The sequence below is a fragment of the Saccoglossus kowalevskii genome, chromosome 2 (assembly GCF_978046115.1).
Source record: "Saccoglossus kowalevskii chromosome 2, keSacKowa6.1, whole genome shotgun sequence".
In the NCBI taxonomy this organism is placed as follows: Eukaryota; Metazoa; Hemichordata; class Enteropneusta; family Harrimaniidae; genus Saccoglossus; species Saccoglossus kowalevskii.
The window spans coordinates 18247742-18263760 of record NC_140642.1 but is presented as its reverse complement, the minus strand read 5'-3'; the positions used below and the strand labels follow the sequence as shown (position 1 = coordinate 18263760).

Below are 16019 nucleotides of genomic sequence, written 5' to 3'. Positions count from 1 at the left end.
AGCAGTGTAAACGATAATGTCAACATCCAGTGATAGCTAGACTTCCTGAAGACAATCCCGGAACTCCCTCTCCTATAGCAGCAGATATGTGCATTGATAGAGCTCATCAGTAACTTTATCTCGCTCAAAATTACAGCAATTTTCTGCTGATGTTACCATGGAGTCCGTTCGGTCTCGTTTCAGAAATTGACATTCAGGACTGGAAAGTTTTCAGCAATGAGTTTGTACGTACTCTGTACTAGTCTATATAGGCATGACGGTAACTTACACATTCCGATCATTACGCTGTATTTCCCAGCTAACTCATTTGCTGATGAAATATCTTTCTTCTAACACCCAATAGGCTCATCACGGCTTTATCTGTTCTACCTTATACCATTTGCAATCATCTCGCAGAATACATCTTCTGCCCATTTTTTTGTTCTCGCTCTCCACATTATTTTTTTAACTTTTCATTTCTCATGAGGATACACAGGGTAATATCGCAATCTTTTTAAGCCCGCTGCCTTGATTTTAAATGATTATTCGCCTTCTTAGGTAATAACTCAAATAAAATGTTATAAAAGACACATAATGAATCAGTAACAGAAGTTCCATGTAATTTTTCCTGAAAGAAAACCTGCCAAAGCATAAATCGATACTCATCCCTTAAAGTTAATGGTATCTTCCCTAAAGTAAAGATTACCCAATTTCACAATGCAACATTATTTTTTTAGCAGATGGCACATACTATTAATGTCTTTATAAAAGGTACACATGTACATCAAGTTCAATGTGTTAAAAACTTACACACATATTTCTTCAATGTGCATATATATCAGAAACCTTTTTTAGGGTAAAAAAAATAACAAAATTGAACAATTCCCATGATTCTGATTTCAATTTTGGTCATCACCAGAAATTTGGTGAATTCAATGTTTGTTGAATTCAGTGTATGGCAACTACTGAATTAAATAAATTTGTTATAGTCTTTGACTCATTGAAAATTTGTCAGACAAAATTAAAATGATTATGTTTAGAGTATATATTCAATGCTTTCGCAATATGGCTCTGTAGATTTGAAGACTTGCACTGCAAGAACCCTCCAGGCACGGTGATATGAATTCTACATATCAAGACTAATGCAATTTGTAGCATTTTACAGAAAAAATATTCCGAAGGGACTTTGCAAGAGAAATTGGTAAAAATTTAAATGTTGCACTCTGCACTATAGAGCTGAAAGAAGCCTGCTACCTAGTGACTAATACCGTATTCTGAAATCATTCCAGAGCTGATTTCTCTGCAGAGTTCCCGATCCCGCCAATACACAGTCATATTGGTCAAACGCAAACAACCGATTGTTCTCGATTGGGGCCGCTTCTTCTCTAATTTAACCTCCTAATTTTCAGAACATCCTTAGGGGATTTTTTTCTTTCTGCTGGATTAGTGCCAGCTCATACATAACTCATATATTAGGGAGATGACGAAGACGACGACGACGATGATGATGATGAAAAAAAAAGAAAAGAAGAAGATAATGTGCAAGACTGGAAAACCGATAACGGTTGATCTCCAAGGAGTCATTCGAGTCTGGGGTTGAAGTCTGAACATAATGTGAAAAAGTCAAATACCCTGAAATCATGTAATTCTCTTTCATGCCTCTCATCAGGCCAACAAGTGGCTACCTTATTGCCTAATCTGGCCGGACAGCCATGACTCTCCGTCGAAAGTATTATTCATCTTTAAGTAGTAAATCTTGCTAGTATTACATGAAGGCATCATTTCTTTAATGACAATTGGATCAGAACTTTACCATTTGCCAGCGCGACGTCTCCGGATTAGTAATGATACAGCTGTATCATATGTTCTATACCAACAGATTGCGTAAATTAGAAGATGGTTTTAATTTGGCTACAACTACACCGACAGATTTAGAATTGTGTTTTAAAACGTCATTTGGGGGGGATATATATATGTTACTAGAAATCTATGAATATATCATGAAAACCTGTTTTATTAATTAAGTCCAGAACTTCACTCTATATTTTATTTTTAGCACAATAATAATATAAATGTGTTCTCATTTTTGTTTTCTGTTTACTTTTTTTCTGTCTACTGTACTTAATTTTAAAAAGTAAGTTATGATAAAAGTCATCTTTAATAATTCAGTGTTTCTGTTAAAATGCTAGGATGATGGCTACATACTTTACAAAAGACAAATTTGCATAATGTAATTTTGTTTTTTGACTTATGTCCTTCTTAAATACTGTAAAATACTTTATTTTAGCTGGAATTAATTTTCCCTGAAAAAACGTTTTTGATGTTTTGTATGGATTTTATTTTCACTGAATCATTCCTTCAGCGAAAATAGCGAAAATAAAGTATTCTACAGTACACTACACAGTTTAGTTCTCTACATTCAATATATCAATAATCATCTTTACTAGCCTAGGTCCATTTATTTGGCATCACATGGAGGAAAATATGTCTGTGAAACTGTATGATTCAGAAGATAGTAATCGTCACTGAATTTAAAAATGAAACATTCCCACTTAATAAAGAGGTGGTGAGAGACTGACCACAAATACGAGATGGAAAGTACGGCAAAAAGAAATTATTAACAAAATTACAACATATATGCTCTTATTTTTATGTTATGAGAATTCTTGTTGAAATATTTTAGTGTCATTGAAAAGATACTGACCACATACACCAGGCCAACACAAGGTGGAAAATACAGGAAAAAAAACAAAGAAAATGTTCCCTTTGCAAACTTTCTGCGAAACAAAATTGTGTCTTGAAATTTTGTGGTTAATGATATTTTATAATGAATTTGATTTTTCCCCTCTGATAATTTTTATTTTTTTGTGGTGAAAAAGCAACTCAATCTGCAAAAATTGAGTTATGTGATCTTAATCATTATATCTTAATTTTGTTTCCAATTCATAAAAGTCAAATTAATTTAAAAGTCATAGTACGTAGTAATACCTGTAGTACCAGTATGAGGTCAGTGAAAAAGAAATCAATAAACTTGATTTGTATTCCCCCAAAAAATAATGGAATACAACTAAATTGAAATTCTTGTGAAACACAATAATCTTTTCACACCTGTTCTACCATTGTGCATAGTTACGAAATAATATGAAATAAGTCTACCACATAAGTGTTCCATGGTTGTCACGTTCCTGAACAACTAAGCGACAGAAAGGAGGGATGATTTTACAACCGGTCGTCGATGAGTCTGTTTGCATCAGTTTTTGGTAGTTTCAGTATACATGCTTGTATGTTGAATTTTGTCCCCCAGAAATACTTTACAAAAGCATAATATTTGAGTGTATGAATGTAAAAAATGTTTTCTATATTTTATCAAAAGTTTATGATCTCTCAAAGTAACATGTGATGTCTATAATACAGAATCCATATGTACAGCACAAAGCTGAAGCTGGTATAGCAAAATAACTGCCTAAAACTGGGTATATCTGCTGACTGGAAGTGACCTCCCTTCATGCACATGGTAACTAAGCAACCAGAGAATGTCGGAAACTCCAAACAAGTTTATTTTGAACTCGCACCCAATGCCTTAAGTCTTAAAAATGAAAAAATTAATTCTTTAAATATTTCATGATATATAACTAAAATTAGGTTACGTAATCAATCAAATAAGCAAAAATTAACAATTTAACATGAAAAGAATTTTATCATGAAAATAAATTTTATCATCATCGATTACATTATACCATATTTATTTTATTAGTAGTGCACACACTTACATATTAATGACAGAGGTATACATATGACTTTATTAATCAATTAATAGTTCATTATGTGGTGTGGGTATTTCCATTAGATTTGTGCTTTTAACAGAAAAAATACAGTTACTTTTTCATTCCTCATGAAAGTATGAGAAAAATTACTTTTTTTACTCCTTAGATGCCAGCAAATATGTACATATATGTTTTTGTTTTTACTTTTTAAATTTAACACAAAATCAAAAACATATTTAATTGCTGCGTTTATGACCTTAGACATAAAATAGTGAAAGTATTTAATGGCATGGCGATAAAGGAAGGTAAGCTGAATATATACACTTAAATTTCTGTCTTTGAGAAATATAACTCATTTGCATACAACTAATTTTACGTGATATATCATAAAATCAGTGTATATATATTGTCACCAGCAACTACTACAAATAGATTCACTGGCAGAGACTCTTATGCTACATTTTTAGCATGCTACAAATAAACTTTTTTTTCTCATTTACTCGTTGCAAAGCTTGAGAAACTTTCAATTGCTTTCATACCGCTATAATACATACTAATCATTTCATACACATTAGACTCTGCTGAAACCAACAACGGGGTAACTTTCAATTTTCGCGCCAGTGATTTCAATTACACAAAAGGAAACAAGCAAGTTAATTGGTCCACTTCAGTGTCAAGTGCCGCAGACGGAGCGCAAGACAGATTTGTCCTTGTGGCGTGTGTTTTTGTTCTTATTTTTTCAGCCAGGATTACGTATTAATCTTTCATTACTATGTACAGTTTTTGAACACCTGCTTTATGAGTAAATGATAATTAAAATATTATATTTGTCAAGTCAAATTTCAATCAGAAGTGCAGTTCCGTCATCTTTATAGCCAAGTTTCACTTTTGCAGCCAGGCGCAATTTTTAGTCATGTTCAAAAAAAAAAAAAAAACGACGAACAGGAAATTATTCTTTCTGCTTGCTTGGTTTGAATAGTAGGGTTCATGTCAGTTGTTTTAATTACCTTACATCAACGCAAGTTTTATCTTGAAGCTTAACGTCATCCAATATTTTGTAAATTTCTAAATTCACTAAGCAGTGATTCTTACCTGCAGTAAATGACTCCCGTGATTATGTTCAAAAACTTCATTTGCTATCGCACTGGCACTCCGCCGACGCGGTATTTTAAAATCTAGAAACGCACAAAAAATAACAAGAATTAGATAGATTTAAAGAGTAAAGCTTGCATAAAAACTACATGTAGCTGTGATTTGGTAGAAACAAATCACCTACTGTACGTTGGAAGTACATTAAATTTTTTTCCATTACTTTCACAGGCAAGCTGATTTAACACCCGAATATAAAAGCTCCGAAACACACCAAGCTTGACTAATATCATGTTTGACCAAACACAGTGTGAAACAAAAAAAAAACATGTAGTTTTGATTTCCTTTTTATTTTACAGTCTATTGCCATTTAGAAGTTATAATCAAGCGAGGTTAATGGCCAAACTTATACATGGCAAGTCATCGAGTAGGGAAAGCTCGGCAGGGTGAATTTTCCCCTTCGCAGACAGTACACGAGTAATATTGAGCCATTCAAAGACAGTCAACAAGGCATGCAAGCGAAGTGAATGTCTATAACGGAAATCATTCTCTCTGCGGAATGGAGCGAGGGCTTAACCTCAGAAATCTACGCTCATTAAGGGTCACACTCATGTATATCACTATATTTGGACATTTTAAGTCTTGAGGGAGGGTGGAGGGGACCTCTTCTCGTAATTCTGCATTCTAACAAGCCAGATTTAAATCGATTTGTTCCGCATCGCTAACTTTGAATGGATGCATATTTTTCAATTTTTCTCCGACATCTCTACATTAATTTTGTGTGCTATAATTAATATATTTATACGATGAAGGCAACTGATGCGAGCCATAAATAGCAAAGTAAAATGTCGTTTCGCCCAAGATATGTAATGAAAAATTAAATGAGACAAATGCATACTTTTTTTGTAGTTTGTATACTTTTTCTCCCTTAAAGATTTATATCACGTAATATCAAATTTGCAATAATGTATAGTCAAACAGGGGAAGATGCTAATACTGAAACATTTAATAAATTAAAACTGTCATCTTGCACAATTTGTTAGGTACCGGTAATATCAACACCCAAATACTGTAAAGGGGGTAATTATTCACTGGGTTTTAATTTAGCTTATTTCGCTGACTGGAAAAATGCGCTAAATTAAAACACAGTGAATATGTAAAATTTAACATAGAACACATTATCTAAATGACGAAACCGTGAATTTAAAACCCACTGATTATGCCTGAAATGGTAAATCAGTGAAATTTAAACCCAGTGAAAATTAGTCATTTTACAGTAAGTCAGGAGCGAATGTTAGAAATCTTGTTATTTTTTTTTTTTTAACCATGTAACAGTCCTTACGGCGATCAGAATATCAACTGACTACATGATTTGTACATTCGTAGTATGCTATCACTGTATATAAAAAAAAAAGTGTCAAAATTTCTGGTTTCGCTAAAGATTTCTTTTACGAGTGGCACAGCCACAACTGAAGGAGTGGATAGGATATTACAACCCCCCCCCCCCTCCAAAAAAAAAAAACAGCTACTAAATTTGCCATTCAATCAAATATGTTGCTGTCCACAAAATAAACCTTTCAAATTTTGATCAAAACTATTTGCATTTGGTCACAAAATACCAGATAAAATTGTTTTAAAAATTGTGGCCTTCAAAGAAATAAATCAAGTACAATTTTCACCAAATAAATATTTAATATCTTGTTGTCATGAGTTTTAAAATCAGACCTATATGTAAATATTACGATGACAAACTCAATATTGCTATGCAATGGTAATTTTGAAGTGGCCAACAAATTTCTCTGGTATATACATACCTTTTTGCAGTACTGAAACAGACGTATTCGGTGGTGGTCCTTCTCGCAAAGTTTGCCATGGCGGATCTCCTTGTGTTGTGAAATCTCGCATTCGAAGGTAGCTAATAGTAAGTCTAATAATGGAAGCCTTATCGAGTTGACTAGTAATTGCAGCTGGCAAGGGAAGCATCTTGGCCAATTCATAAAATTCATAATTTTCTTTCCCACGACGTGAACGAGCAGCATCTCGAGATTTTTCTTTACGAATTGCAATGATGCTGTAAGTAAAAACAGAAAATACAAATAAGTTGCCTCCATTATATCAAGTTCCTTTTACAATTTGCTGAAAAAACAACTTTGAAGACAGTGGTACTTGTATGCTGAAAAATAATCAATGCATATATTGCAACTATTTTATTATCAAAGCACATTACATGTTCGGTAGCAGAAAATGATTATGAATAGTTTTGAAAAGTAGACCCACAAAATTAATGTGTAGAACGTTTACTTTTCAATTTTTTTTTTTAAATGATTACAGTGCTATTTTCCATTAACACGATTTGAATGACACCGTCCGGTTCCGTACATTTTCAATTATATACGCCTTTAGTTGAATGATATTATCATATTTGACCTTTAACCTTTTACCTTTTCCAGCGAATTGTGAAGCGATTGTGAACTCCACATTAACCGACATGCTCCGTTACTTTTAATCCCTTTTCCTTACATTACCAATATTGGCTTAATAACAGCTACTATTATTATCATTTTTTAAACTGTCGTTTGAATTTGATTAGTATTCAGTAATTTGCTATGAGGTATCTGTTTTTATTTGCATCACTGAGAGATGGAGGGATTTCAGGCATGGCCCGATGGAAGCGTGTCAGCCAAGCAAGAAGTCAGGAAGGCCCTGGGTTTTACAGGTGACTGACTAATGACTGTCCAATTGAGAAACTACATAAATCTTGTATACTGGCAGCTTCAGACTTCAGCTTCACCAACCATGCCTACAATTAGTAATGCCTTCGTTGGCTATAGACAGCGACATTTTTTTTTTACACAATACAAGCTTTAGCATCAACGGCTGGAATTTATTCTTTCAGTTTACAACTCTTACCTCTCTGCGATGTACTCTGATGAATTCTTTACCCACTGGAACAAAAATTGATACAACGTATATTGACTTTTTTTTTTTTTTTTGTTACTGAATGTTTGTAGTTAATGATCCACTGCATGCATTTAATTAGATTTAATGATAAACGAGAAAGAAAGAAAACTCTCAACTAAACATTTATTATTTACCAGGCAAACACCATTTTCCAGAAAACACTATACTCATGAAGTGTGAAAATAGACAATCTTTCAATGTTCTAGTTAACACACACTTTTTTTTTTTTTAAATTCACAGAAATATTACAGGTTTTTGGCAAATCCCTTGCTTTTTTTTATTTTCATTACTTTGATCGAATCAGTTTCAAGTTAATTGACTTACATTTCCATGTGGCATATAAAAAAATAGATAATACATTTAAAAAAATAAAAAAATTGAATCTTATGTTTTATTCTCTAAAAAAAATGTACTTCATCTATAAAAAAAGTGAAAATTATTCAACTGTGGAATCATTAAAAGAATTAATACTACTCTTACTGAAGCTTGAGAAATAAAAAAAATCAATTGTAATTACAACAAAATCAACCAAAAAGTAAGTTTTCAATTACACAGTCATACTTTTCTCAACATAGACAAAAGATCATTATACAATATTCAAATTGCACCCTCAACTATTATACAGAATTGTATTTTAATTTTAATATTCAAAAAACATAATAAATTAGCTTTAATTTATATAGCTTTGTTTTATATCAAGATGGCTGTGTCATTACCTCAGCTTTGATACTCATAGTTTTGTACATCATAAAATTGCTCTTTTTTTCTGGTGAAATTTCATCTTAATGTTCACATAATCTGAGTTTTGCATATTTGCATTTTCCAGTTTTTTTTTATTTGCCTTTTTAAAATTATTTAATTTAAGGAAAATTTATTGATTTGTTTCAATCAAAGTTTAAAACTAAATAGTTTGTGAGCTAGGATATATTGGAGAGAGTATAAGAGAGTTGATTTCAAAATGTACAACTAAATATTGAACACCTTGGCAGAAGACCAATCAATGTGTACAGCTCTGTATTTTCCTGTATAACATCACTACGTACCAAAAAACCTTTCATTCAATTAGGCTGTTTTGAGTGTATTAAGTCGTCATTCCCGTGCTGTGCTCTCAATACAAACAACGGCTCCAGACGTTTCTTTTTGACATTGCAATGGACCACGATGAAAGCAAACAACAAAATGCACATGCAATTCTCCAGGCTGCACTCAGCACTCGTTCTCGACAATCGCGTTTCAAGTAAGAAAATATTTGTCCATATATTGCAGTACATCAAAAGTACATCAGGACATGGATATCTCTCCTTTATTGCATTTCTTTCTCAAAACACCAGTCAATTCCACTAATGCGCATCACTAAAAATTCCACGACTCAATTGTCTCTGTCTGTTAAACTCAAATCCCCTTCCCCTTTCAAATTTGAAACGTTTCATACGCAATGAAGAAAGTCTACCATGCTAGTTTTAGAACCGGAGAACGTGTCCTGTTTGCATAAGAAACGAATCAGCGAACTCGTGTTCACTATATCTACTAACTTACAGTGTAAAATCCCAAATTCGATTAACGATATTTCCGTTTCATTCGTATACATTCCGAAACAACAGCAATTTATTCTGATTTGAAGAAACAGACTTTAAAACTGATAATTATATCATAGAGGTTTTTTAAATAAACAAGAAGAAAAAACATTATTTATATTAAATATGATTCAAAACAATGGATGCAAACCGTATGCGCTCTGCTGGGTAAATGCAACCTAACACTGCGCCCTGATCTGAGTGAGCTAACTGACAGCAAAGTGGATACACCCAAAGCTGTAGCAATTTGCTACTTAAACATTGAAAATTGAAGGCAGATTACAAGAAGGATAATCTTTTCAATATTAATAAATATTTGTATCCTCCATTCATTTATTATTTTAACAATGCATTAAAATGTGACCATAAACAGACCTTACTTGCCAGTGAATTTAGCAAGCTGTCCAAGGACAAAGCCATGCACCTGTTCATCACCAGTTGTCTTGGGCTTTGTTGCCTATTATCTCTTTGACATAAGGCAATTCTGTCACTTGCTTGAATAGGCTCTCGTCTCTCTTGCGTTATACGTCTTTTTGAGTATTTATGATCACAGAATATTTAAGTGCATTAGTTTCTTCTTTGCATCTGTGTTTCGTTCTTATAGCCAAGTTAGAGAAGAGAGATTCAACTCAATTTATTTTTTTAAATATATTACAACAAACTTCTTGATCACCTTGACAGAAAACAGTGTTTGAGACTGTTAGTCTAATTATTAAAAAAAATTCAAAACAGTAGATGTAGATAATGGAAGAAAATATGAGATCGGCACTTGATAGTGAATTTTTCAAATCTACGATTGACTGGAAAACAGAATATTATATAAGCTTCACCAAAACTAAAATTTTAAACCAAATTTTTTAGATTTTCTAACACATGGCTTTCTTGTAAATATTTTGATTCAAATGAAGTTGTTTGATGCAATGTCTTAAAAGTGTTATTAAAATATTCACGTGCCACAGAAATAAAAATGAAAGTTTTCCTTCCTCTCATAACAATAAGAGTAATTTGTAAAAAAAAAAAAAGAAAAAAAGTTTGTTTATAGATTCCTGTCATTTGTAAAAATATTCCACATGCATTTTGAAAATACAAAATCTGACTCGCTTTACGTGATGTTTACATCAATACGAAATGTACACAGTTTGAAACGATACATAGCAACCAAATCACAGTCACTGCATATTCAAAGAGTAGAGAAATATTGAGAAATAGTTTTTAAAAAAAAAAGGAAACAAGAGGACACTGATATTACCACAAATTCTCCACCAGATCTGGAGTCTGCATAGGCCTATATGCCGCTGCGCTGTAATAGTCGGCTTCCTGCCGGGCCTGTCTGGCCTCTCTCTCTAGACAAGTTAGCATCTTCCACCGGACTAAAACTATACTTTGGTCATATACACATTTTGCTCTGTCTATGGAATCCTTCAAATGATCAGCAGGTGGGACAGGTAGGAGGGACTATCCGGCTTGATGGATTTTATGGCTTTCTTTTATGACCTATTCCAATCACCACCCTTGCCACCTAACCTCCCCCCCAAACAATGTCATGTTCACAAGACTCAGGACTGTAACACTCTCAGCGTGGGGGTGCAGCCTAAGATTAGGAGGGATCACTTTTCAATTTCTACCCCAATTAATACTACATTCATAATGGCTACTCTCGTTAGAGAAACTGATAACAATCACAGATATTAAGCATCTAGGTAAAAAATATCCGCACTGAAATTACGAGATTGCCTAGCTTTAAAAAAAAAAAAAAAGCCTCATGCTTGTTACGAAATGTTACGCTGGATACGCCCAGTGAAGCTAGTTGATGGAGACTCTTTAACAATGGACGAAAATTTAGGGAGTTTGAAAAATGTTGTGCTCTTATCCGCTCCAATAGGCTTCATTAGCTTGGAGTAGTCACCACTACAAGAGAAGAGAATAGCTGAAAAAAAGAGGTATGCAGTTAGATATATCCCTGCCTTATCATGTAATGAAGCCTTCATTAGACCTAGTTGAGTCTCATTACATAGAGCGGTTAGGCATATGACCAAGACGGCCTCTTACTGTGTCAACCTTGCAAGGAAAGAAAAAAAAAAATTATTTTGAAATTTAGCAAATTTCCCAGAGGGCTGATAATTCAATTGTAGTTCAAGACTTTGAACCCGGTTCAGAATATCAAAATCTTATCTCATTCTGAAAGTCACATTTTTTTTCCCCATATGATATAAGAGATCAAGCAATATGCTTGCTCTAAACAAATTTAAAAGCTATCAAAATATTTGATTTTTTTCTAACAACAAAAAGATTCTCCTATTAATAATAATTTATTGAGTAAGTATAATTAAGTTGTTTGTAATTTTCTATCGGTAATCGACAATGACGGAATCTTTAGGATACTGATCTTTACCCTCAAGTCAATTTGTTTTTTCTCTCTCTTTTTTCATCCTGTCATTTTTTGTTTTTTAATTTATTGTACTTTTTTCATCAATATATTCATTTTCTTCACACATGTCAACTCATTTTTTTCAACGAACAATATTTTACATCGAGTATAAACATAATTGGTTATTATAAATGGTTTATTTGTTGCATTAATAACGAACATATTGTTAATATTTGAATAACAGAACAACAGACTTCTAGACTAACATTTGATTTGTCTGATAATTGTAATGCTTTATATGTTTTCTCAAACTATGTGACATCATGTACTGATAGTACCCGGTGGTATAAAAACAACACGTTTTGTCTTTCTATCCAGCAGAGGCAGACAGGCTAGAATACTAGACGCATCTTGCTCGCTGCAAGCCGGTACACATAATTCTCGGATTATAATTTGTGCCTAGTTGTTCACTTATATGAGTATAAGTCAATTGCAGAGAAAGAAGTGTGTGATACTCGTCTGGTGACATAGGGACATAAGGTAAATAACGAAGAGTGATTTTGGGGAGGGTATTAGTTGGTTTTATTATACTTTACTAATTAAAAATATTGAAATGTGAAAAAAAAACGCTTTTTATGCCGCAATATTTAAGTTGTACATGCAAGTATTAACTTATTTTCTGTTATCACTAGGGATATTACCTATAGCATAGAGATTATTGCTTCATTCAGGAAAAAAACATTTGTTAAGTTTTTAAACACCAGACTATGATTTCTGTGTTCTGTTACAAACAGTCATTAACACATCACGTAATTCGGTAAAATTACAGAATAAAATTAGTGTTTCAAATATTGATTAAAATAAAGAAACAAAAACATTAAAAAGAAAGCAATTATCGAGTAAATTAATTGAACAAAAACATTAAAGATGACATAGATAAGGATAACTAATACAATTCTATCCTGTCCTCGTGGGAGATTAGGCAAGAGTGTTATGCTTGGTCAAAGCCTCCTGGCTACGTCCCAAATTTCGCGTTTTTAGTTTGTTACATATTTCATACACAATATATTGTAACTGATAGCAGTGTTGGACCTTGTACCTGAACACACTTAACTCATTTGTTTTGCCAATGCAGGTGCCTAATCATTCATGTCAGTCACTCTGCACGATTTTTTGGCTAAAATATGGTTTTTACTGAATGATTTCCTTTATCATTCATGATCCATGGAAAGCGACAGCAAAAAGCCATTAGCATGTTGGCCACCCAATTTTATTTACAGTATGTCATAAATTACAGAGAAAACCTGCGAATTTGCCTGTTTTACTTGACACTTTATTAATGAGATTGTTGTCAGTCGGACGTGACAATTACGGCACTTGGGGAAAATAATCCTCACATATCTCTTTGCAACATTGTATCTAGCACAATGTACATCATTAGCATATCACCGACAAACTTGTGCTTTCATTGGCTTTTGTCGTTTTTATTAAAAACTTGTTTCTAACTTTTGAATCACATGTCTATAAGTTCTTTCACGCCTGAGTGCGTGCTAATTTCGCAGACATTACCCAGGGTCACTTTGAAAACAAACTGAAAGGATGAATTTGAACACAACTTAACTTGACATTTAGTCGAAGACCATGGTAAAAACCTCACCACACCCTGAGAAATTAACGAATTCATCTCTAGGAAATACGGTAATCATGCTATAGGCACTTACATTTCATGATCAACAGCCTTTGCACTGATTGGCCTCTGATCCATCATGGCGGCTTGTTATATAAGTAAGGTGCTTAAAGAAAACTTCCATTGATTTCCAACCCTGTAGACATGAAACGATATCAGCAAGCTAGAACCCTGACATAGACCAATCGATGCAACCCCCTGTAAGCAACTCCATGTCTATGGGTGGTGCGCTTGCGCCTTGGAGTAAGGCCCCACATCACATGAAGAAAAACACGGCACAAAAACTTCAACTGCCTATAATGGAGTCCCGTTGGTGTATGAGCGGTTTAATCGTGTGATTATAACCACGCTGTTGTTCTCCAGTGAGTTTTGTTAACAGACACAGAAAGTTCAGTCCCATTTGTTGCTGGAATGGATCAAGTATGAAATATACGACATGACACAATTCGGCATCCGTTGATTCAATAGTATTACATACTACCATACGCATGGTTCAGAGGTCAGATGAGGGCAGCCACAATGGTAAACCAAACACAACAACTCGGCATCCCTAGAACAATGGAGGTTACACAACTGACATATTTGTTTTACATCAACGGAAGTCTGGAGAGTTATCCAACCTGCAGTAACCTTTATATTGTCAATGCGTACCAAGTATGTGCCGATGAATTTTATATTCCCCTAACCCTTTCTCATTCATTAAACAAGATATTACATATAATTCACAACATTTTCATCAACAAATAACTAGTTGAACATTTGTTAGTCAATCAAGAAAATGAAACACTAAGAGTGAGTGACCCAGTAACATTTATCCAGAACAAAATTAACTTTATATTTAATTATATGATTTTTAAAATTATTTTCTTCGAACAAAAATTAATGACAACTTTATCAAGTCACCCAATACCAAAACAATCAAACATATATAAGTGTTAACATATTTTGGAAATAATTTTAAATACCAATTTTAAAATGGAAATATGCAGTATTTAATCCCTTTTTATTGTATTCTGCCATGAGGAATATCACAACATTAAACAAAGTTGTGGCTTTAACCATACAATTCAGTGTTATACTTGTCATCGGTGGTATCACTGTATGATTTTGCATGGTGACGTAGAATGAAAAAAATACATTGTATAGTTGAACTGATGTTATTTTTGGTTTGTTTTTTTTGGTTATTTTTATCAGCAATTAAAAAGAATCTTGGAAATTGCATTTAGTATTTGTGACTCATGAATTTAATTAAGTTATGGTTAGTGTGGTATGACAAGTATTTTTGTACAGTTCTGGAAAGCAGTTGTTTTTGATAATCCTTGTCTATTAGAATTAAAACAATACATTTAATGACATTTATTTAATAAATGTTTTTTTAGGAGGTTTCCAACCTCAGAAGCCTGATCATGGATGGCTCAACCAACTGTTTTTAATTTATGTGTTGATTCCTGCTTATAGCTGTCATTTGGACTGAAATGGGAAGATGGTTACCATAACTACCCTGGATGTAATCTGCAACAACAGGGAGGTTTGGTCATTTGTCGTTGAAATGAAAGCAATAGATGCTTTAACTGAAGAATAAATCAAAGTTTACATGAGATTGCCGCTACATAAACTAGTTAACACTGTGGCTTGCTTTTACAGTTTTAATGTTAACCAAAGAAAATGTGAAATACGACTCAATCTACTGGGAAAAATAAAACAATTTAAAACGAAAAAACATTATGCATTTGAATCTTAGAAACGAGATTTCAAGTAATAGTGAATGCACTCAGTCAAAGTAGGGTGTTATTTCAAGCTGGTGTAATATTGTCTTTTTTCTTTCTTTCTGTTTAAATTTTTGTTTTCTCAAGCATTTGCACAAATTGTTCAGCTCTCAAATAAGAAGGAATGCAAAATAAGCCCAAGCTCTTAAGTTTTAAGGAAGCCCTCTTGAAAATACTGTTGTATCTTGGAAAGTAGAAAGCGTTTCTGCTAATTGCATCAAACCAGTCACTAATAGAAAATCAGGGAACAAATTCTTACTCAGAGCGCCACCATGATTTTAATTCTACCAGGATTTGAGGTGTGAATAATTTCAAATTTGTCAAATCTGCTAAAAATAAAAATTTTGAATTATTTCCTGAAAAGCATAACGAGTATTAGCATGATAATTTGTGTACATAAGGTATGTCTAATATGTTGTGAAATTTTTATATAGAGCTGTTTTGTCTGTCAATCCAATTTATATCGCACATGGTATTACATTCACAGTGCCAGTTTATGCACAGTTCCATTTTTCAGACACTTATGAATCACATTTAACAAGGAATATTCAGTGAATCTCTCCCATCAAGGCATACAGATGTACTTATTGCTATTTGAAATTATTATTTTCAATATCAATATGTGTATTTATATGTGTATATGTGTATTACGCTAACAAAGTCTAGGATTTAAATAGTATTTTTTTCTGTAGCTATCTAAGTACACTCATTTCTCACACAAAATTATTTTTTCCATTTACTTCCCAAAAACTAAAAATTAAGATTATTTATTTTCAGTGCCCTAAACATAAACCTATTAATCCTATAGGGAGCACCAACCAAGACCCAGGT

At 33.1% G+C, this 16019-nt stretch overlaps 1 protein-coding gene across 3 annotated transcripts in view; it reads right to left on the bottom strand.

Annotated features, from left to right (window-relative positions):
* Nucleotides 1–16019, bottom strand: part of LOC100369556 (uncharacterized) — a 140023-nt gene that overhangs the window by 35813 nt on the left and 88191 nt on the right. For 2 of the 3 annotated variants that reach the window (XM_085492549.1, XM_085492552.1), the window contains exons 3-4: nt 6647–6903; nt 4836–4918 (exon numbers count right to left, since the gene is read on the bottom strand). In XM_085492549.1, the coding sequence (XP_085348675.1) occupies nt 4836–4918; nt 6647–6903 (340 nt within the window). Of the gene's footprint in view, nt 1–4835; nt 4919–6646; nt 6904–13456; nt 13878–16019 lie in introns of those variants that run through there. The other variant, XM_085492554.1, reaches the window with a different exon arrangement.